This window comes from Poecilia reticulata, chromosome 4 (assembly GCF_904066995.2).
Source record: "Poecilia reticulata chromosome 4, P_reticulata-male-v2, whole genome shotgun sequence".
NCBI lineage: Eukaryota > Metazoa > Chordata > Actinopteri > Cyprinodontiformes > Poeciliidae > Poecilia > Poecilia reticulata.
In genome coordinates, this window is record NC_088833.1 from 14,496,758 (window position 1) to 14,523,522 (window position 26,765).

Consider the following 26,765-nt stretch of genomic DNA (forward strand, 5'->3'; position numbering starts at 1 on the left):
GAATATCATTGGAAAGTTCATTTCAGTAACTCAACTCACTGAGGGAAACACTTTAGATTATTAAACAGACGACAATTTCAAGCGTTTATTTCTGCTTACAGATAATGAAAACATCGGCATATTCCCCCGACAGAAGGATGATGCTTCCGACACAGCTATTGATGCTTTCCTTAATTTATAAATTTTCTTCCAACGAAGTACTACTTACTGGCTCATTGCAGCTTTGCTTACCAGTCATCAACAACGCTTTATCTGCCAATAACGTATAATCTTTTTTTCCCTCCCTGATATAAACATTATTGGACCAGTTGTTGGGCAGTTTTTTTTTTCTTTTCTCCCAACCGTCACGTTTCTTGAGGCTAATTGTATTTAAAACAAGTCAAGCTGACACTTGTGAACTAAAAATTTATATCTAAATTGCTATACACAAAAATATATATTTCAGCACAACTATCTCATAAATACATCACATTAAAAGTTGATGGAAAAACTTAGAGCAAAAAAAAGTTGCTTTAAGAACATTTATTGTAAAGAAAAACAAATCGACATAAAGCTATAACACAATCTTAAGAGGAAAAAAAAAACAATCAAAATAAATACAAATAAATTATAAAATAGAAAATTGTCAAAATATTATACATCTCTGCCAATAAAAAAATACATATATCCCAGGTGAGGAGGTGAGGAAGCTGAAAATAATGAGCACAGAAAAGAAATCATGAGCTAAGCTGCAGGCAAACTGGTTAAAAAGATATAATTAACAGCATTTTTCTGGGTGAAACATTAAGTCCAATTTATTTATTTCTAACATACAAGTTATTCATCCACACCTATACCCTATGTGAATGCCAGGAGAAGACATGTTTTAACATTATTTTAATATGAACCCTGTAGTGAAGGTGCTCAGAAGTCTCTGTTGAAGGTTCGCTGAATCAAAAAGAAAAACTACACAGTAGAAAAATGCAAAAGTAGCATTTACACATTTATTTCTCTTCTAAATAAATGGTGCAGATATGACACAGATGAATCATTTTGCTCCTAGCAGCAGTGTGATGCAACAAGATGATAAACGGCAATGGACAATTTATTTGCCAGCTACATTTCACATGGAAGCAGAGAAAATGTCAAGACACACCTTGGATGATTAAACTAGAAATGCAAAGCGGGTTGAATTCCCTTCTGGTTAGCTTTTTTCTTTTTAATAGTTAGAAAACTTCAAGATAAAAACAAAAGGGGAAACTAGACAAAAATCTGTTCGGACTTTTGGAACCTGCAGGAGCAAATTGTTTAGGTTTGGATTTATTTAATCTAGACCTCGAAAACAGACATTGGCTGCAATTTGTTTATCCAAGTGTTCTCACCAGACTGAAGTAAATGCCCAGGTTTGATGCCCAATTAGAGAACACAGACAGTACGGTTACATTATACAAGTTAAAACACACACACACAAAAAAAAAAATCAAAGATTGACAACTGATTGTGACAGTACCAAAAAGTAGAAGATAAAGCAACAAATAAAAACACACCAGCCCTTTTATAATTCAAAATCCATATATCTTTATAATTAAATCTTTAAACTCTTCCACAGACTAGAGAAATGTACACCTATACACAAACAAAACCTTGTATTATTTTAACCACTTAATGTCTACTTGATGTGCTCCATCAAATCTCATTTGACACACCTGACCACTGGCTAAAAATCTAACTTTTCTTCTCTCTCATTCACCCTTTTTTATTTAAGCAACCAGTAAACATATGAAGAAATATCTTAGGAAATAAAAATCAGTAATTGTGGTTTTGCATTGCATTACATTTTGTTCTCAACTACATTCAGTCTTAGAAAAATAATGAATTTTCTAAATCATGGAGGACTTAGAAATATTTGTGGCCAATATCTGGTCACAATAAATACTCTATATAGATTAAACAAAAGTATTGGGTATGAGTAATCTGCTTATTTGAACATGTCATCGTGGCAACACATCCATTTTTATTTTAAACTATTTCAAAACGCTCCAAATAAAATATAAATATGTATTCCAATCACAAAAATGCTCACATCTAAGCTCCTCTACTGCCGTTTTTTTTATTTGACATGTTGAATAAAGAGCACTGAACCCAACATATAGCCCTTAACTCTATGCATGGAGGATATGTGATGGACATGGATGGAGCTATTTAATCAGGCTTCATCATTCATAAATCATTTTTTAGGGGAGAAGAAAAAAAAAAAAAACAGGAGCAGCACACAGATGAGATGCACAATTCTTTACCCTATTCACTAATTTCAACTGTAATCAATCTTCCACAGGAAGAAATGTCGCTTAAAAAAGCCGTACTTCTGATTTCAGGAACATATCCAAAGATGCAGGAAGCTTTAAGTCATCTAGTCTCATGCTTTTGGTTAACAGTTTACAATAACCAACCAGATGCATGCTGTTTCTGGGACTTTTGTATTATTATTTACGTCTCTAATATACAATGTAAGATGTTAAATGTTTCTTAATTCCTATAGTTATGCCACATGCTTGAAGCTCAATGCGTAGCATTGCAACAGTCAGGTGACCCGCAGGCAGCTGGCTTCATGCAGGTCTCTGTATGCTGAAGAGCGTTTTTCACCACCAAGCAAGCACCAGTTCAGTCTGCAAAGAGATCACTGCTTACTAAACTGATGGAGGAAATGTTGAACCAGGCATGTTTTTCATAAAGGTGTAGTTAAAGGGCAAACCGTTATTCTGTCAGAAGTACACAAAGTCAACATTTTAGCATTAAAAGTGTAAGAAATGACAAAGATTAATGTCATCAGTGTCAGAGTTAACAAGGATTCGGCTGTTGGTTTAAAGATGTTTCCAAAATCTACAGAAAAAAGCTATAACATTTTGTGCTAAATTTGACATTTCTTGATCAAATGTTCAATATTGTGGACAGAAGGCGGCCGATATGGACATAGAATAGATGAAAATTCTTTTACTCACATGTTTTCATTGCTCAGAGTTGAAATCCTACAACTAAACATTGACAATTACAGCGGACACCGTGCCACAAGAATGAGCCAAAACACCCAAACAGTTTGAAACTGTTTTTTAGAGAAATCTAAGAAAAATGCCACACAGACTCAATCCTGTTACTTATCTTTGTTAAATATAAAGTTCAGTCTAGAGAGAAGGCCATTTTCTTAAAAAAAAAAAAAAAAAGCATTTTTTTTTCCCATTCTTCAAGGGATTTAAATCAACTTTGTGCTCACACAAAAATTAGTAGGCATTTGAGAGCAAGTATAGAGGTCATAAATCAGCTTCGTCGGCTCAAACTATTTTCTTTCGTCAAACAAGTCGTTCCGTTTTAAAACCTTTCCAAATCTTTACAGTATGCCTTTTAAAGAGAAAAAAAATCTATTTTTGCAAAGAGCTAAACAGAGTACAGGCTTTATGCTGGTCTCGAAGGAGATCATTCTACACAAACAAATCACTTACTGTACTGTAATAGTACTTTTTGTTTACCTCATTCCAATAACTAGTCAACTTGTCCCTTAGCTAAAGCACAAATTAGTTAGTCAGCATGTATTTATGAATATACATGTATTTTAGGGCTGCATTGAGAAGTTAGCAGGTGATCATAATTAGCCAATTTTAGGCTAAATCGGCTCTGTACGTCTACGTCTGAAACTCAAATTAGAGCTTTTTTCAATTGGTACACACACTATACCTAAAAGCCAACAGGTGGCGCTCTAGGGCTTCAGAAGGGAAGTTCTAATAGTGAAAAGAACAAGCGTAAAAATTAAGGAAATTTGTATTTGGTTGATTATTTCTTTGTGGTAACACAATTTCTGAACAATAAATCCTCTGCTGCTAGAAAGTGTTTATTTGCCCATGAATGGTGACATATTTGAATAATTAATTTCCGATTTAACAATGTATTCCCTCACTACCGAGGGCTCTATGAGAACCAAATAAAGCCACAATCCCCACTCCCGTTTCACAAGTTCTCTGTGGGCATAATTCTGCTGCGCTCCCTACAAATGACTTGTATTGAAATGAGTCACCATGCAATGAGAAATAAACGGGCATTTCGACAGTATAAGACATACTGCCAAGACGCGCACTTGCACAAAAGGAAATATTCAACCAAGTAGAATAAATAGAACAATTTTATATCAAGTCAATATTTTCATCCATTAACTTCATCTTTTTTTAAAGTGCATTTCCTTTCTTCTATCCTCCAAACGTTTCAACTACAACCTTTTTATAAAATCAATATTTTTATTCAGAAAAGGGTAAATCTGAAAGCCTCGCTCCTAGGGCAACATGCCCCCAATCCTACGCTGCACAGCTTCACTCAAGAGTTTATTTGTACTTTTTAAATATTTTCACAGTATCTGTCCATCACGTATCGGCTACTAAGGTGTAAAATAAAACCTGACGTTTATAACAATCTTATGAAACATGTTTTATATTTGCGAGTGAATACACTATTTCTCAAGTGACCTTTCACATGGTTTTCCTCAGACAAATTGACAGGATGTTTAACCTACACCACAAGGTGTCACCACACAACTTTCACTTTGATTGCAAGTCTTTGTTGAATGCTACTCTGCTTTTATAAACAGACGTAAGGAATGGCGTACGAGTAAAAGAGCAATGATGTTGTTTTTTTTTCAGAAATGTCAAATAATAATGAGACCTGAGAGTATCAATATGGAGTGTGAGGGAGAAAGCAGGTGCAGTTTGAAAGATATGAAGGTACTCGTTTCGGTATTCGTGAGAACTGATGGAGTTTTTTTTGCATGAAGAGTGAAGGCGATCGAGAGAATGAGAATGGGCACTTCCCTTAGTACTACTCATATGCAAGTTTCCTGTGAGCGCTGGGGACCCCATAGTGTTTGGGGACGTGGCGATGCTAGGAGTGGCTTATGATGTCATAGACAGAGCCGTTTTCAGGGCGGGGCTTGGCCTCTGTGGTGGTTGTCGGCTTTGGGGGCCAGTCTGGGTCCAAACTCAGTTCCTGGGCAAGATGCATGTATCGAGCTTTGGGCGTCGTCTTGCGTGGACACAACCTGAACAGACACTTGTATGCCTGCATGTCAACCGCCCCCTAGAAATCCCCAGGTTGTAAAAAAAAAAAAAAAAATGCATTAAAAGGAAAAAAAAAAAAAAGGAAGAAAAAGAAAAGGGCATTAATGCATGTTGAGTTGATCTAAAAATCTGTGGATCAGGTGTTTATAGCTTGCTACATTTTATTGCATGCAAAACATCAAACTCAGGGATCCGGTTCTGTGATAAACAGGTGAAATCCAAAATTTAGCATGAAGTTAACTTTAAGGAACTGGTTGTCAACAGCTGAAAAGGCTGAGCGAACTCCTTAAAACAAGCTCATGGAGACTGAACAAAGATCTTTAAAGATGGCCACAAAGACACACTTTAAAGATACAAACAAAGAGTCTTTTCACTTGCTCTATAATGACAAATAAAGGCTTGGGCTTTTTTGTTTGTTTTAAATCGTGACATTCCTGAGGTCATACACTGATAGTGGTGACCGACATGCTTGACTGGAATCTAAGAGAAACTAGGGAAGGTGCAGCAAACAAGCTTTATATCTTCAAACAGGAAGCTGGCAGCACAGCAGAAGGGAAGGACAGTAGCAAGCATGAAAAGATACTCAAGTCTGGCAACAAATTAAGATATTATTTAAATATAAAATAGCCTTTCTTACAAAAAGTTTGGAAGGTAAAAAAAAAAAGAATGCAACTATTTGAACAGAATTTAAATCCATGTTTGGCTAAAAACTATTAAAATGTTAACATTGAACATGATTTTTTATGCAGTACAAAATTTCCTCTGCAACCACAGATACTATAAGATATCAAATCACATCTGACCAATCATATCGTCATTGGCCTCTGAGTAAAGCACTTAAAATGTTTAAATTATTGGTGTTACAATTTAGAAAGTTTGTTATTCTGTCAACATTTTGTCTGTCAATTAAACTTATCTATTGCAAATCATCACAATCCTATCGTTTTATTCTACATAAGACTGTTACTATTTATTTTAGAAAACAAGGCTGTAATAAAAAGTAAACAAGTCGGCATCCAATAGGGTTTCTCTTTAATGTGTACATCTGTGTGGAACGTTTTAAAGGTGATGTACATTACTGAGTCACAAAAAGAGACGGAGCACCAGTTCAGTCTTTATAGTGCATTGTGATGCAATGCATGTCACCTCCTTCAGTGTTCAATTCACAGAAAAAAAAAAAAAAAAAAAAAACACTTTATAGAGCGCATGCTAGAAGTTCAAACTCCTGCATCCTCTTAGTTTGTGTAGAAGCTCTCAGAAATGGTGTAATATCGGCACTTTTTGACTGAACTTTTATAATATTTCCAAGACAGACCATCCACAAGGGGGTAATAACATCGGGGTTGCTCTCATGCATGTCTCAGGTAGCAGTTACATCACAAAGATGCGCTATGTGACATTAGAGAAAGAAGAAGATAGGACAGAAAGAGGAAACACCACACATGAGCAACAAGAAAGGGCTAGAGAAGAAGGTGTCAGATTTTCCCAACCTGTGGTGTCGGGGCGGCGGGGGTGGCCTGTTTGTCTCTGCTGAGCACAAGCTTCCATAAGATGATGTCAAGGATGAAGGTCTAAGGAATAACAGCGCATTGGGCAGGGAAAGAATTAAAGAGAGGCGAATTTGACTCCCCACTGCTCCTGCTTTTATTTTGCCACAAAAGTCTTAAAGCTGATCTTGGCAACAAAGCTTTGAGAGATCACGTATTTGCAAAGATGAATTCTTTGCGAGACAGTAATTACGTTCGGAATAAAAAAAATTATGAGAGAAGGAAGAATTTATAGAGATTCTTCAGTGTCAGAGAAACTGAAAACATCTGATTATGCAGAATCAGTTAAGCTTTATTAGTTAATTTGCTTCAAAGATCAGTAGCATTTGCACTGGTAGCTCAGAAACGGGGAAATCTGAGATGTTTGCGTGTTTGTGAGGGCAGCCATCTAAAGGGGAGGTGAGAGACTGTTATGCTGCTCAGGGCAGGTTAGCATAAACTACTGATCACTGACTAAACTTTATTCTATTTCTAAAAAGCCTCTGCCAATGATTGACAATATTTACTCTAGATATATGTAAAATCCTGAGGAAAAATTAATGTTCTAAAAATAACCACATTTATCAAAAACAGTCAAAGGGACAATTTTCCATTTATAAAAAAACATTTTCTCATCACAACAAAAGATTGATCCAGCTGTAAGGTTGCATAAGACAAAGATGAGCACATTGCATGAAAAAATGAAAACTGAACATGGCAAAAACATCTATAACTACAAGTGGTAGTTTGTATGCGCGCGCGTGTGTACACCTTACCTCCACCATAACAGATACAGCAGCATTGACTGCGATTATCAGTAAAAGGTTTAGCTTCCATTCAAAAGGGACACAGACAATCTGTAAAGAACAAAAATAAACTGATGAAAATATTGATGTGCAGAAAAGTTAACAGTTCAAATTACACATGCAGCTACACACAAATATGACTGCACCCATCGAAGAGTTTTAAAAAGACTTTACAATAAATATTTTATTGAAGTAGAAAATTCTCAACACTGAAAAAAGCACCTTTAATTTGATTACCATTTATTTAATGGGGGAATAAATGCAGTGTGCATGAAGAGAAAATAAAACTTGGCTTTCTAAAGCAGTCTGTACCAGAGCTGAGTACCTAATATTCATCTTCACTTACCTCTAGATAATCATCAATGCCTTTAACAGGATAAAACATGATGAACAGCAGGAAGAAATACAAACTCACAGCAGACAGAACAAAAGGCCCTGTTGAAAAGACAGTCAGTCAGCCATTAGAATATCCAAATGCTAAATATTACAGCAAAGCAGGACTGAGAAGACCGAGCCTCACAGTTCTTGTAGCTCGGCTGCCTGAAAGGTTTGCCTTTGGAGAAAACGATGGCGACAATGAGATACTGGAAGCAGGAGACGTAAAAGAGACTGGTGTTCTCAAAGTTTTGGATGTTGTGATTATCCGTTTGGTTGAGTCCGGACACGTTCAGGTGATCCGAGTGATTGCAGACGCTGGGAGTGGACAGAGATATATCAGTGTCATTAGAAACTACTGACAGGAGCGATGTAGCATTGTTCCTGATGAGCCGCTCTACGCCGGATACTTACTTTGTAGCAGGCGTCCAACGCTCGAACCACGGCTGCTTTTGGACCCAAAGAAACGTAATGGTCTGGAAGCCCAAGCAGATGAGGATTTGGGTCAGCACAGAGAACAGCAGAGGTCCTGAGATTAGTCCTGATGGGGGACGACGTGACACCAGTTCTTTCCAGGCTGGGTTCAAACTCACTGAAGAGACAGGAGAACTTATTAAGTACAACGTTTATGTTTTAAAGGAAAAGTCAAGCTTTTTCTGCAATAATTTTCCAAAACTTACTGGTGAAAACAATTAGAAGGATGATAGCAATGTCAATAAAGAGGAACTGGAAATCTCCAAGGTTACTTGATACCTAAGACACAGAACGAACACAGATTGGTAAATATTCAGAATTTCTCCTGGTTGTCACCGTAGCCTTATAATGAGGCAGCCACACTGCTTACTGAGTAGAGGAGAGTGACGCTGATGTACTGGATGATGCTGTAGAGAGCCATAAACTTGAACACACAGAAGGAGGTGATAAGAGCAGCGCGACCCTCCCTGTAAAGACAAACAAACAATGTCCATCCATCCAATATATAATAAGAAAAAAAATGCTTCACTTCCTACAGAGCAGTATTTAATAATATCACCGAATTAAGAGAACATTCTTCAATTGAGGAATAAAGAAACATCAGCAGATTGTATTGTGGGCTTTAAATGTAATTACTATATACATGTTGCTAAAATACTGTAAAGTAGTATTTTTGGCTTTGTTCAGTTATGGGGTGGTGAACGAAAGCAACCCAAAGCATGATGCTACCATCACCATGTTTCACCATGTGAAGTTTTTTTTTGCCACATATTTCATTTTACAAACTTTGCTCTCATTTAGAACATGCTAAACCTGCATCTTATTATATCTATCCTTAAAAACATTAGTTGTTTTTTTAAAAATAATATTAGATAAAGATATATAAAAAGTCATTGTAGAAGCTCCTAAGAGCCACTTGTGAATCTGGAGCTGCAAGTTGCAGCCCTCTGCTTTACACAATGATTTTCCTCTTTCCAACCTCTTGTGAAAGCTACACTAGTGGTGTGCAGGACTTCATGTTTAGCACTAGATCCCTGAAGCTCCATTTAATATTTATATGCCTTCTGAATGCAGCTAGTTCCAATGGGCTTCATTCAGAGGTATCAGTGTAAAAAGTATGCCCTACTTTTTCTTTTAATCAGCAAAATCATTCATCCTCTTCTTTCAGTTATGCAGTACTAGGAAACTTTTGCAATAAGATATTAAAGATTGTAGTTAGAATGTGCATGCTGAGAAATGACTTCCAGGAGGCACTGTGAAAGGGAACAAGCAGAAACCTGATCAGGCTCGGGACGCAGGAGATGTTGGGGGTCCTGGAGGTGAAGGGGGAAGCAACTGAGGCCTCCAGCTCTGACAGAGAGATCCCACTATGTGCCCTCTTCAGCGCCTTTTGATGAAGAGGAAAAACTGTAAACGTGTTGAATTACAGGTAGGGCTATACCAAGTTGCTCCTGTCAGTCTTACGTACCCCACAGTCATTTGCACCATCTCCACACATTCCCACAAAGTAGCTAGCAGCAAATGATAGGAGTCACTGGTTAGTATCAAAAAGCTGATGTAAAAGATCTAACGCCATGATTTTATCTAAAGAAATTAGCTCATTTAATCCAGATTCTTGGCACTTGTGTTGTCATAATTCAGTGTAAAATCATTAAGACTCACTCTACTCCCTGTAGTGTCTCGACAAGCTGGGTTTTCTGGTCCGGCGCCATTCTGGCAAACACTGTCCCGTGCAGCACAAGCTGCAAACAATAACACGAGGCTCAACGTTCATGAAACGTTTCAATAAATACACACAGGATTTCCAGTTCAGTAGAAGATTTGTCCTACCTTCTGAAGCATGTCTGGGAAATGCTCGGCGATTATAGCGAATGATTTTCCATTCATGGCAAAGTGGTAGAGTGGTTGTGTTTTGGGCTCTTCAGCATGACCTTCGTCCTCCAGGCTGATGCTAATTTCCTGTTGAAAGTCACCAACTGTGGATTAGTTACAACAGATGCATTTTAGAGATACTAGAAAAAAAGATACATGGAACCCTCCACTTACATAAGCCCTGACTAAAATTGTAGTTTTGGGAAATAAGCGGCATAATGTTACCACATGCATTAAAAGTAGCTCTAATTAAAAATTCGAGATGGTAATTAATTTCCCCTCAATTAATTTCATTTCAATAACAACCGTACACAACTAAAAGACCATTTTTACAGAGTTTTAATTCGAGAAGGTGGAACCTTAGTCTTGATCTCAGACAGTGGAGAGTCTTTCTTTTCTTTACCTCGAGTCGTGTGGTTCTGCTGGGCTTGTCGGCGTATCTCCATGCGATTTTGGCGGCTTGTCCATCATGAGGAGGAAGGGCATCGGCAATGATGACCATGTCCTCGGGAGGGATCATTCCACAGTCACGGGCCACGGAGACTGCCGTCAACATGTTGTCACCTGGAAAGTGGAAGAAGAAGAAAAAAAATCATTCTCAAAACTCGAGATGTGTTTTTCATACTATCAAGCAGATATTAAGGAAAATCCAAAGACTTGAGCTAGTTTTCTAATGGTTATGTGCTTTTTGTAGTATTTTAAGATTTTTTTTTCTGCTCTCACCAGTAACCATGATGGTTCGAATGTTTGCTCGATGGAGGTCTTGCAGCACTCCTGGAGTTTCAGCCTTCAGTTTGTTCTGCATGATGATGAGTCCCAGAAACTCCAAGTTTGCCTCTATGTAATCCCTGGTAGCAAAACAACAACAAAAATTACACAACAAAATATCTAAAGAAATACAAAATAAACTTTGTTGCATCAAAAACTTAAACTTTTTGAAGCGTTTATAGAGCATCTTATCTTAAATCCTTCACAAGTTGCATAATGTTTTTAACTACCTGTTGACGTTTTGGACTTTGTGCCAGTTGAGTTTTGATCCGAGTCGCCGATGAGCCAGAGCGATCACTCTGAATCCCTGCTTAGTGTAACCCTCCAAAACCTCGGCAAAGTTTTCCGGAACTGGGGGAAAAAGTTTGCTTAGACAGTCAACTGAGAGGAAATGGGTCTCGTTCCACAGCACTATTCTATTGCAACGCTGCAAACATTATAAAATTCACAGACGTATGAAAACAAACATACAAAGAGTTCATTTGTATATCAAAATCATTTCAAGGGTGTCTTTTTGTGGGAACTATGTTATTTTCACAGCAGTTGATGCGCCTCCTTTAGCAGAAACTCATGTTGGTCACCTCACCTGTTTCTGACTTGCAGAGACTGGCCACCACCTCCGGTGCTCCCTTCATGTAGGCGTCCATACATTTCTCCCCTAGAGTACGAGACACAACGCTCATCCTCTGAAGCGCCGAGGAAAAAGGAAACTGCCGCACAATACCGATCTCGTATAATGACTGCAGACAAGCAGATACACATATAGAAAAGTATCTGATTTATTTAGTAATTATGAGCAGAGGACGTTTACACAGTTTTATGTGTGAGAATTTAAGGTATTCATGGTCAATAATTGTTTTTAGGCCAGGTGTAAAAAAATAAAAATAAAAAATACAAAACCTGAACAAGAGAAAAGACTCAAATTTCAATTATTTAAATAACCGTGAAGCATCACTTTAATCCAGAGGAAAATGATTATATATATATATATATAATGATCAAACATGTCAAAATACTTACTGAAAGCTCAGCGAGTTCCTATAAAAACAAAAACAAGACAAAATAAACTTCAAAGTCAGAAAGTTTGACAGTTGTCATTTTTCATGGATAACTTTACAAATGTGGACATATTTTCTGAGGTCGTCTCTATTCAGTAAGTTATTGATGCATATCCGACTCAGCGCAGCTGTTGAAGTGTTTAGTTTCTGCACTTACCATGTCCTGCTCGGCTGATTCGTCGGCCTGGGTGGGCAGCAGCTGCGGTGGTGGTCGGACGACGGTGGGCATGATGCGGTTATGGAGAGCAGTTTCCTCCTCAGTGGCTTCCTCCAGGATCTGGAGAAGATGAAGTTAAAGAAAGATAAATATCTGTACAAAAATGTTGTGTTCATTTTCACATTCCAAACATAAGGCTAATTAACTTTTAGCAATAAAGTTGTTTTCATATGGACCTGAGCATTAAGGTCCCAATAATCATCATGCCTGGGGCTGTGCCAAACAAAGCATCAACATTAAACATTATGGTGAGATGGTGTCAAAAAATAAATAAATAAAATAATAATAAAAAAAAGGATGCCACCTGGATTTAACTAGGCAAACAGATATAAGCCTATTATGGGCTAATTACTGCATGGGTGATAATTATCTTCCAGACAACATCAGGCAGTGTAAAAATCCCCCGTGAAAAGATTGTTACCCACCATATGGAGGTATCTGGCCATTCAGCATTCAAAGAGGTTTGTTTTATGTTTTAACTTACACATAAACATAACCTCATGTAATCAAGTGAAATTGAAGTTGTTGTTCTTACTGAATCTCACACTGCAACCTTTCAAACGGAGAAGGAATCTGGATCAACACGGTGTTACTGGATATATTCAGAGCAACTCACCCAGCCTGTAGCCTCAAACATTTTGAGGTCCAGTGGATCTCCAGACAGCTGGCCTTCTATTTTGGTTAGCGAGTGGCAGGTGGCCATGCAGGCCACAAACTGGGACTTGACAAGATTCTCCTTGTTGGCACTTTCCTCTGATAGGTGAAAACTGATCAAGGAAGAAAACGTGGTTATGGGAGAGGAAAGGCAACAACACTCCTATCAACTCTGATTGTGATTTTCACTTCTGATTTAAGGCCCAGAAACACCCTCTCCTCAGCAAATATCAGAATGTGCCTGGACTTTTACAACTTTTTTCAAACTAATCACAGAGGCAGGTTGGACTCGGGTCTCTGATGTTTCCATATTTCATAAATCAAACCAACATACCGGCCTCCTTCAACTCTCTGAACTCCCCACATGTCCAATCCATCTTCTGTTAAAGTTCCCGTCTTAAAAAAGAAAAATGTTAAAAAATATATATATTCCAGTCTAGCAACTGTTCATGCTGTCATATGTTTGTTTTCCAGTATTGTCTAAGAAGACTTACTTTATCAAAGCAGACCAGATTAATCTGTCCACAGATGTTGATCCTCTGTGGGCTGATACAGAAAATACCAATCTTTTTAAGACGCCGCTGGGCGTACACAATCCCAGCTGTCATGGCTGCTGGCAGCGCTGGTGGCACCGTGATGGTTATGATGTCCAGAGACTCGATGATGATGGTTTTCACTTCCTCCTGGAATAGAAGAAAATGCAAAAGATTTAAGTTTTTCCCGTTGGAATAATTTCTTATGTGCTCAGATCCTAGTTTCAAGGATCTTTTTCACTAGTAAAGTCCTGGTAACATGTCCCAAAATGAACTACAAAAAGCAGTGAATGCTCATAAGGAATTGTTTGACAAACAAGAAAACAGCTTGCTCTGCTGGTTTCCCTGTGCATTACCCCTTTCATGACACTGAGGATGATGGAGTAAATGAAGCCAATTCCAGCCACGGCCACCAGACACAGCAGAAAGAGGTAGGCGTCACGATACAGCTTGAAGTCGGTGGGTTTGGGATAAAGGATGGAGCGCACCAGTTGGCCTTTGGCTGTGCTGAAACCTGCAAGAAAAACAATATATTTGTTATTATTTTTAATATTTTTTATCAGATTTTGTCTACATTTGCTTAAGAGAAAATGAACTGATGCCACTATCATTTAAAAAGTCTATTGTGACTCATAGATTTAGAAGAATCGGATAATATTTTGGAGACCAGAATTAAAAAGGTTTTCTTTAATGTTGAGCAATATTGTGCACCACTTGTGCTGCAAGCTAACATTTAAATTGTTTTTAGGAATAAAAATAAGTCAGCAGACATACATCTGAATGAATAGAATATGATTATTAAGTAATATTCTAAATAATTTATATTATTTACTCTGTATTACACAGTAACAGCAAAAAACATCAAGAAAACAATCTAGTTTTTGCATCCAGGCCCCCCTGCTGACCTGTGCGGACCACCACGGCTTTGACCAGTTCTCCTGTGTAGAAGCGGGTTTGGATGACGTTGGTGCCGCAGAACAGTGTGTGTCTCTTATGCTCCTCTGTGTTGTAGGCACTGTCCGCCCCCTCCCGCTCTCCTGGTAGTGGGTTGGGGAGGTTGGTCTTTGTCACAGGAACACTCTCACCTGATGAAGGGAATTCTGTTATTGTGCTGCACGGAACAACGCACCTTGCCGTTAGACACGACGAGTTTACCTGTGAGCATGCTTTCATTGACGATGCAGGTGCCGCTGATCAGCACTGCGTCACATGGCATGATGGTCCCGTTGCTTGGAATGACCACCACATCACCAGGTACCAGATCAGTTGACAATGTCTCTTCAACATCTGTTGAAGTTTGAAACATGAACAAAAAGTGAGCATGGGGGATGCACGGAGGTGGTTGGTCTGACAGAGGAGGGCAAATTTGCTGATCATCCAAAGAAATACTTTATTTACATTAAAGCTAACATTTATTTAAATAAAGGCATTTTAATTTCCAACATACAGGGTTTGAATAAGTCTATATAGGAGGGGCAATAAATAGATAAAAGTGTACAAAACCCATAAAAAGACGATATAACTTAGATGTTGGCATACCATTATTGGCTCGGTAAACAGACACACGGACAATACTGTGAGCTGCAACCATATCATGAAGCATGACGTATTGCTGGAGAAAGGAGAGATTAACAGAAATGAAAACAATTAATTTGCTGCTTCTTTGTTTTTAAATAATGAGAAACAGGACTCAATATTGTTCATTTATGTCATACTGGAGCTGTTTCTTGTACCCTAAGGAAACTTATTAACTTAATGGGCCTTTGCTTTTATTTAAGGCATGCTATAAATGTCTAATTTGGGCTTTTAAAATGCAAAAAAATAATAATAATTGGACATATAAATCAAAGAGAAGAACATTTCTGACTAATTTTATAGAACCTAGAAGTCTAATATAGAAAGATAAACTAAATAATTCTGACTTTTGGCAGAGATACAAGAAATATAGGTGGATACAAAACTACTAATTCATCTAAACCTGTCATTATGTGTTACTGTTATGCAGATTCAAAGAAAAAAGCATTAGTAATAACCAGTGCATCAGTGCTACAGAATATGAAAATAAACAGGTCAAAATTCAAGATTACTTTCAATCGTACGCCATTAAGTTAATAGATGTTTTAAACTTTAAGCATTAGTATTTTGTGTGGGATTTCATAGTTGTATGTTTACACACCAATTTGTAGAAGCATCTCAACTGTACTTAGACATGTTAATTAGTAAGTCTCACCTTTTTGATGGTGTACAGAGAGGTAGCTATGGATATAACCGACATGAGAAGAATGGCCACAGCATAGTAGTAATACTCATCGGCACTCCACAGGATTATGCTGAAGAGCTGGAAGATGTAAAAAGGGTTGAGGACCTGCAGGAGGAGATAGAGAAGAAGAGTTGGACCAAATGGGAAAAAAAGTCATCCTGAAAACAAAGACATACTGCATGAAAAAGACAAAAAAAAATTATGTTTATGGAATAAGAAAATAACTGCGGTATCCACCGTCTCCTGGCATGCAAGTTAAGTTACTCAAGAGTAATCAATCATTTGATCCTTATTTAAACAATTGATTACATGTTTACTAAAATAAACTGAGAAGAATAGAATATGTAGAAATAAGGTAGATATAACTTGTTTCTTGAGGTGGTCTTAAAATAATAGAGGGAGAACAAAGAGAAAAGATCCGGACTCTGAAGAGGATCACATATTCAAGATTTAAAGTCCAAATGTACTAAACTCCATGACACTGATAAAAACTGGTTTACCAATGTGTCGACTCTGCCAGTCGAGTTTTACACACAGTGAGAATAAATGGGAATTCAGACTAACTAAAAAAAAAAAAAAAAAAAAAACACTGATTATGTCGACTGAAACTGGTTTTTACCTCTTTGATAAGCAGCTTGAAAACAGAAGGCACTTTCACTGCGATTTCATTCACTCCGAAGAACAGTTTCCTAGCAAAAGGAGAGAGAAACAATGCGTTCAGCCACACCTACGAGTTTAAAGCAACACACGCAAAACGCAGCAGAGTGATGCAAACAATAGAGCAGTTTTTATTGGGGTTTGCTACATAAAGTAAAATATATAACAATATTTTCACTAGTTTGGGAATCTATGAATACCAGCGATTACTTTTGTGAGCTCAAAGCCCTCAAATTAACTAATTCTCCAAAAATATCCTGTCTCCCTTTGAACAAAAGACATATCCAGGCTAAATACTTCAACTGAAGTTCAAGTCCTTCAATTTAATTTCAAAATATTTTAAAAAAAAAATAAATAAAGTGCATTATGGACCTACGGGAGTTTACTGAGTGGGAATGGTTTCAAAATAGCATAAGAATGAAACTGAAGCTGGAAGGAACGAAGGAATGGAGGTAGGACACGAGGAAGAATAAAGTGAATGATTTCAAGAAGGAAAGAATGACAAGAAAGGGAGGAAACAGAGAAAGAGAGACAGGATGCAAGGAATGACAGAAAAGAGAAAGAAGGTAAAAAAGACAAGAACACAAGGAAGAAATGAAAGATGCAAAGAAAGAAACGCACAAAATAAAGGAAAGACATAAAGAAGGAAAGGAGGAGGAAATGAGGGAAGGAATCCTATGATTTCATCTGATGTACCTGTACTCCTGCTGGTTCCTGGTCAGGCCTGCACTGTGCTCTGAGTGGATGGTAGAGCAACTGACTTCAAGATCTTCCAGGCCGCTACATAATGTGTGCCCCAAAACAAACAAACAAAAAAGAAATGGAGACAAAGTTGACACATTACACATAGGAGAACAGATGATACAAGTTTAACGTTTCAAATGGCTGCAAACAAAGCATTTGATCAATTTTCAGTTGTGATTATCACAAATTGGATTCCAGCTTATTTAATACAATTGAGGTAGATTGTAAAAAAATGTCTTACATTAAAACTTTAAAGTTCTGCATCTCATCATTCCAGTAATACTTTGTGCTATGGAAGGTGAAATAGCGAATCTAAGAGAGAAAAGGGAACAAAGGAAAAAAAATAAAGACGAGTTACTAGTAGCCACACACCTAAAGTGGGGGGAAATTAATTACTTCCTTATTATGAGCTCACAATTAAATGTCATGTAGTGAACAGAAAAACAACAGAGTAGTTAAATATGAACTTCAAGTTGATGTTTAACAGCTGTGATACGAAATCTGTATCATAAAACAAACATCCACATGATTAAAATATCATAAAACATCCCTGATAGACACTGGAAACCAAACACAAATGTGCGGTCAACATCACTGGCGCCTGACTGTGGTGTTAAGTGGAAGAGCAAAGTCGAACAGGAGAGAATCACTCCACCCATTAAAAAGGTTCATCAAAAGTTATCTGATTGGAGTATTTCTATTGTTTGTGTAACATTAATGCTCTTGCATCCAGGATCTTGTATCTTGCACTGCCAACCTAATCTAACCTAATATTTCTGGATGCAATAGTGGCTTTTAATGCCAAAAATTCAGTGCCTGATCACCCGCCTATTTCCACAGAGCTCTTCCTGGGAGCTGCAGTTTCCAGCCGAGCTTCTGCCCCACACCTTCCCCACTCAGCTCCACTAGACTAGCTGCAGCAGCTAAACACCTGGTGGAACTGCGCATCTGATCGGCTTAAATAACTACTTCTCAATTCAGATTTAAACGGCATAATGGAGGAATGTTGTTGCGAAGACTTCCTGAAGGTGGAGTGTCAGAATGAGTAGGACCTTCTTAGAGAGGGAGAATTTCAAGGCGTAAAACTGGAAAGTCAAATTTCTTTTAAGCTATGTTTGCTATATACAAAATTGTATGACAACTGAGGGTAACAGTTACTTGATTGTGCTATAAAATGTTATTGTGTGCCTGGAAGATACATAGCAGCACCCCTTTAAATAACAGGTGAAATATAAATCTATTACAGGTATAGAACGACTGGATATATGGCATCTAAATAATAAGTCGACATTTATTGTAAATTCCTGTACAATATGCATATTGCAAACATCAGGATGCTTCGACGTAGCATCTTCTCACTGTCATATTAAACCCCTCTGAGCATTATTACAAACCAACACACATCTTTTCATGGCTGTGGCCTCTTTCAGCAGGATTATGCACCCCGTCACAAAACAGGAATGGTTCAGGAATGATTGCAGCAACATGTTTGAGCTATTGACTTGGCCTCCAAATTCCACGCATGGCCGGCCGCTCCTCGCCTATTGGGTCTGCTGCTAACGTCTTGGTGCCAGATACCACAGCAAACCCTTAGGGTGAAAAAAAACTGTGGGAGCAGTGAGGGGCTCAATTGCTCTATGTGCAACATCAGCTTCAAGTTCAGTTGGTCTTGTTATCCTATTGCAATAAGAGATTTAGCTACCTGTGTGGGCTGGTAGTACGAAAATCTTCTAATGAGCTCCTGAGCAGGGCTGCCATCGGAGGGGTGAGGTGTGTGTCCGTTGGCCAGAGGTGAAGGGGAGGGGCTAGAGAAGGGGCAGGAAGGGGAGGAGGGTGAGGAAGGAGGGGAGGTGGTCTGGGTCTCCAGGCTGTGGAAGGGGTTGCTCCCCGGAGCAAGCATCACTCGTACCCTGGCCAGGAACCAGCGCCGGAACTCATCCTGGTCAACAGCAGCAAGGAGAACCAGCAGTAAGTAAATACACCAACACAACATCACACACACCGGAAAATAAAGCTGATCGAACAGCAATAGGACTGAAAACACACAATTTCCTTTGCATTCATGCATCTGTGATTGTGTAATAATCAGTTGGTCTCAATGAATCCACTCCTCTGAAACTTGATTTCAGCCGTCCTTTTACCAGGCTGTGAGCCTATGAGCCTCAAGAATCAACTAATTAGGTGCAACTTAAGTAGCTGGAGGAAAAATTAGCATCTTAAATACCCGATTTTCCAAAATATTACGAGAATCAAATGACAGCAATATTATCGTTATTCTGCTGTGATGTTTTAGGTTGCAACCTTTGAGCAGTGGGTGTGTCAATACCATCAAAAGGCAACCCACACATGTGAGGTAACAGGCTTTATCTAACATGACTCAGTGATTATCTCCAATTTTATCTTCAGTTGATTGAGTCAAATTATATTCGAGTTGTTATTGCCACTTTAGTTTAAGTAAAAGATAGTTGTTGTTTTTTTTAAAGTACTCCTGGCTCAGTGTGTCTGTTTTTATTTTTACAGTAAACCTTTCCTGTATTCTTAATCCCCAGCTGATTGCAGAAGAAACCCCTTCATCCTGATACCGGTACTGCTTCAGGTTTCTTCCTGTTAAACACCAGCTGTTCTTCTCCACTGTCACCACATGCTTGCTCAGTAGGAGGAGCATCAACTAGATGCATTAGACTAGCCTTCATTGAAGAGGTGACATTTTACTTAAAAAAATAAAATAAAAAAAATCACCCAAGTAAGATCATCTAATGATCCATTAGATCATCAACTGAATATGACTGAATTGTATTATAAATTAGGACTGGATTACACTGGATACATTGCAATTGCAAAGAATTACTGAAATTACTTGATGAATTGGCACTTTATAAATAAACTGAATAAAACTGATTTGATTCAGGATTCCTGGATCTCTCAGCACATGCCACAAAGCACATATGAGACTGTGGCAAACAGTGTCATAGTCACTGGACAGATAGATGAAAAATGAAATATGCAAACGGGCAGATTAATCAGCACGAACTCGCTTCCTACCGTGGAGCGCAGCAACACCACTTCGGCATCACGGGCTGTGGTACGGGTGCAGGTGGATTTGACGCACCATTCTGGCAACCAGTAGAGCAGCAGGAGAAGGAAGCCTCCGGTACAAAGTACACCGAAGCCTACAAGGGCCAGTCGCCAACGGCAGAGTCGGTAGCCTTGCAGCTCCTATGTAAAGACAGGGGAAAGTTTGTAATGCGGAGAGAGAAAATTCTGGTATAGACAGTAACTATGTTTCCATCAAGGTTTGTTTATGTGCATTCTGAAGTATCACATTAGAAATGCTTGATGGAAACAGCTAAATTTTAAATGATTACAAAAAAAAGGTGAGGTGATTTTTGGCTCTTTTTGAAAAAGAATGAATGTGCTAAATAAAATAATGTGCTGGAATAAGTTCATACAAGTTGTTCATATAAGTTGGTTCTGTAAAAACTTTCCCATCCACTGGTAGATATGTACCTCGGTGTTTAGGACTGTCCTTTTTTGTCAGCTGTGCAGTTCATCTATTTTGAAACCTTTACTTCCTGTTTATTGCAGCCATGTGTTTGTCAGTGGCACCAACATCTGACGAAATTACACTCTGCATAACCTGGTTGATTTGCTCCCAACAAGAAGATGGAAACACACCTAACTCACATTTTCTTCTTTTTTCTTAGCAACATTTTAAAAGTTCACTGAAAATTTGCATGACAACTGGATGGAAATATAGCTAGTGATGTTAAATCAGATAGGCGTACCATCTCCTCCTCTTCCCCCTTGTTGAGGATCTTCATCTCACCCCTCTCCATGTTGCAGAACAGTTTGTCGAGCCCCTTCCTTAGTCACTAGAAGCAGCCAGAAAGATCAGTTATCAGTATAAAGCGACATTTCAGCTCCACTTGTTTGCTACTGTAAAACTAATGATGACTGAAAAGAGGATGGACAGATGGCTCTTAAGAAAGTCCTTCAGGCACTGATTTTATGATTTAAATAAAAAACACACATTATGCATGTTCATCAAAATTTAGCCATTAAAAACTTAAACATTAATCAGCCAGATTATGAATAATAAATACCCCTAAACCATTGGAGGAAACAGAGAAACAAACGGTGGACTTTGATGAATTACAAATTATGATATACAAAAATAAAATTTCGCTTTCATCTGCTTGTTTTCATAATCCTTTGAAATGATTCAAAGGATTATATTCAAACAATGGTATCAACTATTTAAAAAAAAAAAAAACAAATTAAATATCGACAATTAAAAAAACTCAGAGTCTTGAAAATGCTAGTAAGATAACAAATAATCGGGTGATGCTTCCTGTACCTCTGTGCTGTTCAAGAGCTGCACTGTGTTATATGAAACCTAGAATTAAAGAGTCCAACTCCCAGCAACCAACACTGGAGGAAGTTTATCCATAACCTCCAAGCATGCCACAGCAGAAAAGCAGGAAATAACAAATAAGATTCAAATCAGCTTCTTGCTTCTTTGTTCACACACAACATTTTCTGTGGCTCAAGATTGAAATAATAAAAAACTACTTGTCTGATTTTGGAGCTTTGGCAGACATCCACCTGATTTAACATTTCCAGGGAGATTTAGTCTAGACGGAGTCAAACTTAAGAATTAAACTGTTCTTTGCTCTTTTCTGCTGACATGTGGGACATTTTTAGACAATCAAAAGTGAAACCAAACATGACTTGGAAATCACAATAAAAAAGGAATTTAAAGAGTCCTACATTTTTGACATCACAGAAATATACATACTATTCACCACTTAGTGAAAAATGATTAAATACAAAGTATTCAATTTGCTATTCAGTTCACTGTCAGATGATTTTTTTTTTTTTGCAGTGATATATTTCACAAAAGATTAAAGAAATCTTTCAATGATTAAGGCAAAGTAATTAAAAGAAATATAATACTTAAAGCAGTCCAAGGCAGCTAATCCATTAGTTCTTCCATTTCTGGAGTCACAGTTTAAGTGCAACTTTTTGATTATATTTGTGCTTCAAGTCATATACAAATAATAAAAAAAAACTTATTTTGAGTGTTGAACTCAAATAAAAATAAATAAATAAATAAATAAATAAATAAATAAATAAATAAATAAATAAATAAATAACCCGATAACAAATAAGAGTGAAGCTACAAGATAATAAGCGTTAAATTAAATGAAAGGAAAACACAGAAAATCCTGGCACCGTCACCCATGTTAAGGCAGCAAAGGTTCTCCATATCATATCTGGACATGTTTGCTACAGGGTGACCACTCACTGTCATCCACTGCCCCTTTAAAACACCCAGAAATCCTGTGATTGCACTCAAACACAGATCTTATCAGGCAGCTACACCCAGGAGAGCCTTTTCAGTGGCATACTCTGGGATATTTTACTTAGGACCAAGCCCTTCCTTGTATTTTCCAATGGCAGCCCTCCCCCTGGCCGGTGCTATGCGGTGGGTGCAACACAGGCCCAACATTCCTTCCCAAACTACTGCAATGAGTGGAAATACCAACAACAGTGCATCACTGATTAAGTCATTTGCAAAGTTTCTATCCAGGATTAGTGACTCAGAAAAAACTTCAAAACTGAATTTCAAAGTATCAAGGAATCATGGGCTGGCTGGTGGTATAAATGGAAATGATGGTCATGAACTCACTTTACATGCTATATAATATTCAGATTGTTAAATGGAGTTTAATTGAAGCAAATCCTCACTTGACAAAGTTGACAGGAAAAGATACTAAAAGTTTGAGTTGGAAGCACAAACAAGAAAGAGAAATATGTTTCGCTACTGTTACTGTAGTCTCAGATACAGGTGGTAAATATAGAAAGTATTAATCTGTAAGTGTCCCATCTGTTTCGATTCCCTAGCATCATCCCTTCCTAGCTGCTAAGCCGTCTATAAACTGAGGCGGCTTGGATCACAGAGGGATGTGTGATCCCTCTGTGCCTGATGGCTCACTCCTGGGACAGACCATCCCTGGAAATAACTTCATTAATAGTAAGTTACATATTAACTCAAGCTAAAGCTCATAGGTTTCTTCACATTGTTAGCGGAACGGTTCCTAGAAACCCTGAGCCCAGATATAGACATAAATTAGTAAGAATTAGTCACATCCTGAATTAGTTAATTTGCTCTAATAAAGCAAACAGTAAAAAACATGGCAAGTGCAGAGTGCAAAAAAAAAAGCATGTTTGACATAAAAGCCCTTTTCAGACACACCGACGTCCATAACAATCACTCTGGTCTTTCACACAATTGTGTTTTACTTCAATAAAGACAAATTTTGAATAGAGTCACAGTGGACAAAAATTACTTTACAAGTTCAATGTTTATTAGAGAGTAATGTATTATATGACAAGTTAACTCATCACTGCTCATCTTCACTTTTAATGTTACGTTAGTAAATAAAGTTTCTCATTGGATTGTTTGCATTTCTCAAAGATTACCCAGCATGTTTTTTTTCCCCCGTGACTGATGGTGATTAAGCTGAGTGCACAGCAGCCCTTTGCTATATCAGTATTGCAATATTTATTTTGCTCAACTTCCTATTTTGATTCTATAAACTCAGTAAATGCATAAATATCTGTACCACAGAGAAGATGCATTTATACTACACACATTCTGTTTTGACCACATTGGACATTTTTTTCAGTTCAGTTATTCTAGACTTATAAACCAACTGTTGTACAAAGCAAACAATTAAGTTATCATTTTAACCAACTCGATACTCGGACTAAGACTCGCTCCTACCTTGAGAACAAGGGACACAATGCCCCAGGCGGTCCACCTCCCCACAGGTAGCTTGCTCTCTCACAACACCAACCTGGAACCCTGAGAGGGGAGCCACACAAGAGAAGATTTTATTAAAGTTTCTTAACATTTAGAATTACATGTTCCATAAGCTTGAGTTTGACATGAGATTTCCCTTAAACAGTAACAGACCAATCAGTGATTTACTGAGCAGTCACAAAACCTTTTTTGAACTAACAAGGCAATGTCAAAGCAGATACCAAGGTGTCATGAATACATCTGAACAAGTGTTTTTGTATCATTTGAAATTCAACCAGAGTTCAGTTAACTTTATTTTTATCTTGACTGGTTAATGATTCTAAAATTAACAGGTTTTGAAAGCCCAGAGGATTTCCTGCATGTCAAATTGGTTTAATCTATTGAACATTTATAAAACATCAACATAAATGGATGACAGTTTGAACAACTCTCCATCAAAAGTTAGTGTTTATATCAAACTTTACCGATTGATATAAACGGTAACGTTTGTTGACACCGCGTGTCAGAACCGACACCGCGTCTGACTCTGATCTAAAGTAAAAAATTTCATATCCACACTTTTTACACTAGAGGCAAAACACATTTATTTCAGGCCCTATGCAGCATTTCTAGTATGTGAAAATTTAAGATTCATGCAAAAACAAATAAAATTGTATAACTTTTCTATTCATACAAAAATAAATAAGCGACAACCATTTATAAATATCGTAACGTGGCTAAATATAAATTAATAAATTATTTTAATTTTATATGGTGCATAATGTTATGTCTTTGGTAATGTATTCTTTTAGAATAACTGAGAATAAAACAGCTGTCAATGGTAGATAATTAGTCAGGCTATCTGCTGACCTCAGTCAGCTGCTTAGCAGACAGCTGGTTAGCAGGTTGTCAAATGTAGCTTGAAACAGTGTTGCTTTAATAAGAGAGGAGAGTCTGAAAACTTACTAGTTTTCAGACAACTGTATTTTTGTTTTAATTTTCTTTCTTATAACTGGAAGAAAGGTGGAGCAGAATCAGTTGGCAGCAACAAGTTGAGGAGCTGCTGCTGTGCACCATTATATGCTGCAACAGTCATAGAAAACCCGTGTTATAAAAGCAATAGAAAACTTGTTCAAAGCACACCTGGATGATAAATTATATTTTTAATTTGGTGATTGATAATTTAGAATAATCCCAATGACGACACTGTACAGATTATTTTGTAGAATAAATCCCAACATACTGATGTATTACATAAACTAAGGTAGAAGTTTAGCTGCACATTCTGAACCCAGTACTCACCAATCAGGAGAACCCATTGATCGTGACCAAATGTGATTTAAAACACGGCAATAGCACAAACACAGCGTTACTTATAATGGTTCATTTTCTTTTTACTGTTTATTTGGCTTCCCTGTTGGAAATACAGCAAGAACAAGCCTGTAAGCAGCAGAGTTCAGTATGGCTGCATTCCAATCAAAAACATTGGAATGCATGAAATTAGAGAAACAAATTGTTAACAGCTTGTGTTGTGAATGTAGGAAGAACTATAACTTTAGGCAATCAATGCTGGTTTTACAATGGCATTAAAGAAATATGGAGAAAATTTCACAGCTATCGTTTTTTTTCTTCCCAAAACAAGATGACCAAAGTGTGCAGAAATCCTCTTTAAAATCCTCTTAGACTTGGTAACTTTTATTTGTTTTCGTACAATCATTACTTAATATTAAACAGAGGTCGTATTTCCAGTGATTATTTCCCTAAAGGGTAAAATGAAATTATCCACAATGTAGTTGCCAAGACGATGAACGCTGCCCTAAGACCTTAATCATGGGATAGTAATAACGTGACAAAGGAAACTGTCAGGTGATTTTTAGTCCAAATAAGCCTTACAGTCGCAGTCTCACTACAACGCCACTGACGTATTACTGCAATTTTATCGTCCTGCAGAGAAAGTCGTCCTTAAATAAGCTTTATGTTCTGCGGCCAAGGCCAGCAGAAGAAATCACGGCTTTTACTGGAAACTGGAGGCGCCTGTTTGAGGATATTGGAGTCAGTGTAACCTGTCTGTTATTTATAGAGTTCTGCAGGCCAGCCTAAGGCTACATTGTTGTCTCTTGTTTGATTAGTCTACTACTGTATTAATAAGCAATGCTGGCCTGATGGAAATTTAGAAATAGACAGCTGTTTATAATTTGTCAAACAAGATTCTTATCGCTTTTCCTGAAAAGGGGAAAAACACCCACTAAATGCAATTAGTGAAACCATTTGCTGAATAAAAAGAACATTTTTGAGTTTGCCGTTTTTCTAAACCTTTACAAAAGATGAGATTAAATCAATAAAAACAATTAATTAGGAACAACTGTGATGTCATCACCCTGATCTTTAAATCAACAAATGCTCCCCCCCAAAAAAATATTGTCGGCAATATGGTCATTAAAGACCAGATAGATTCTCCTTTCCTCTTTAACTCAGACAAAAAAGGAAAAAGTAAACAATGAGCCATGACCTAATGACAGAGGTCTATAATTCATGGAAGCGTTTGGAGGAAAGTGTTTGGTTGCCATCATACTCTGCACTCAATGTGCTTTCTTTATCACTTCCCGTCTTGCTCATAGACTATTACAGTCAAGCTTTGTTTACCCCCATGAACCAGTGAGGTTGTGATTTGCAACTCTGTTGCCTCTGGACTTCCTTAAAAGTTTCTGATCATCTGCCTTTTCACCACTGGCTACTGAGAAACTCTTGACGGTTTTAACAATAGACTGATTGACTTTTTCTCCAGCTAACAAAAAAAATAACTTTTCAAAAGTAAAAAAATATATAATAATGATGTCCCCTAGAGTTAATGCAGTGCATTTGTTTATGAAACGCAACAAAATATACTTTTGCAAACTCATAATAATGACTTTACTTTGAAGCTCAGGCAGTAAAAAGCTGG

The 26,765-nt window shown here is 37.5% G+C and overlaps 1 protein-coding gene across 3 annotated transcripts in view; it reads right to left on the reverse strand.

Annotated features, from left to right (window-relative positions):
- Positions 1-507: 507 nt before the first annotated feature.
- The window catches only part of atp13a3 (ATPase 13A3), a 33,277-nt gene continuing 7,019 nt past the window's right edge, over positions 508-26,765 (reverse strand). Inside the window, exons 2-34 of one of the 3 annotated variants that reach the window (XM_008406852.3) lie at positions 23,807-23,887; positions 20,802-20,888; positions 20,059-20,232; positions 18,719-18,955; positions 17,258-17,328; positions 16,969-17,052; positions 16,235-16,304; positions 15,586-15,720; positions 14,895-14,967; positions 14,511-14,642; positions 14,261-14,440; positions 13,712-13,869; positions 13,317-13,505; positions 13,157-13,218; positions 12,785-12,935; positions 12,109-12,228; positions 11,914-11,931; positions 11,480-11,633; positions 11,124-11,244; positions 10,849-10,973; positions 10,529-10,689; positions 10,084-10,212; positions 9,916-9,995; positions 9,722-9,764; positions 9,531-9,640; positions 8,624-8,720; positions 8,460-8,532; positions 8,194-8,371; positions 7,925-8,097; positions 7,751-7,839; positions 7,375-7,455; positions 6,563-6,643; positions 508-5,091 (exon numbers count right to left, since the gene is read on the reverse strand). In XM_008406852.3, coding sequence (XP_008405074.1) covers positions 4,897-5,091; positions 6,563-6,643; positions 7,375-7,455; positions 7,751-7,839; positions 7,925-8,097; positions 8,194-8,371; positions 8,460-8,532; positions 8,624-8,720; positions 9,531-9,640; positions 9,722-9,764; positions 9,916-9,995; positions 10,084-10,212; positions 10,529-10,689; positions 10,849-10,973; positions 11,124-11,244; positions 11,480-11,633; positions 11,914-11,931; positions 12,109-12,228; positions 12,785-12,935; positions 13,157-13,218; positions 13,317-13,505; positions 13,712-13,869; positions 14,261-14,440; positions 14,511-14,642; positions 14,895-14,967; positions 15,586-15,720; positions 16,235-16,304; positions 16,969-17,052; positions 17,258-17,328; positions 18,719-18,955; positions 20,059-20,232; positions 20,802-20,852 — 3,795 coding nt within the window. In that variant the 5' untranslated portion in view covers positions 20,853-20,888; positions 23,807-23,887 and the 3' untranslated portion in view covers positions 508-4,896. Of the gene's footprint in view, positions 5,092-6,174; positions 6,462-6,562; positions 6,644-7,374; positions 7,840-7,924; positions 8,098-8,193; positions 8,372-8,459; positions 8,533-8,623; positions 8,721-9,530; positions 9,641-9,721; positions 9,765-9,915; positions 9,996-10,083; positions 10,213-10,528; positions 10,690-10,848; positions 10,974-11,123; positions 11,245-11,479; positions 11,634-11,913; positions 11,932-12,108; positions 12,229-12,784; positions 12,936-13,156; positions 13,219-13,316; positions 13,506-13,711; positions 13,870-14,260; positions 14,441-14,510; positions 14,643-14,894; positions 14,968-15,585; positions 15,721-16,234; positions 16,305-16,968; positions 17,053-17,257; positions 17,329-18,718; positions 18,956-20,058; positions 20,233-20,801; positions 20,889-23,806; positions 23,888-26,765 lie in introns of those variants that run through there. The other 2 variants (XM_008406853.3, XR_014087273.1) reach the window with 2 other exon arrangements.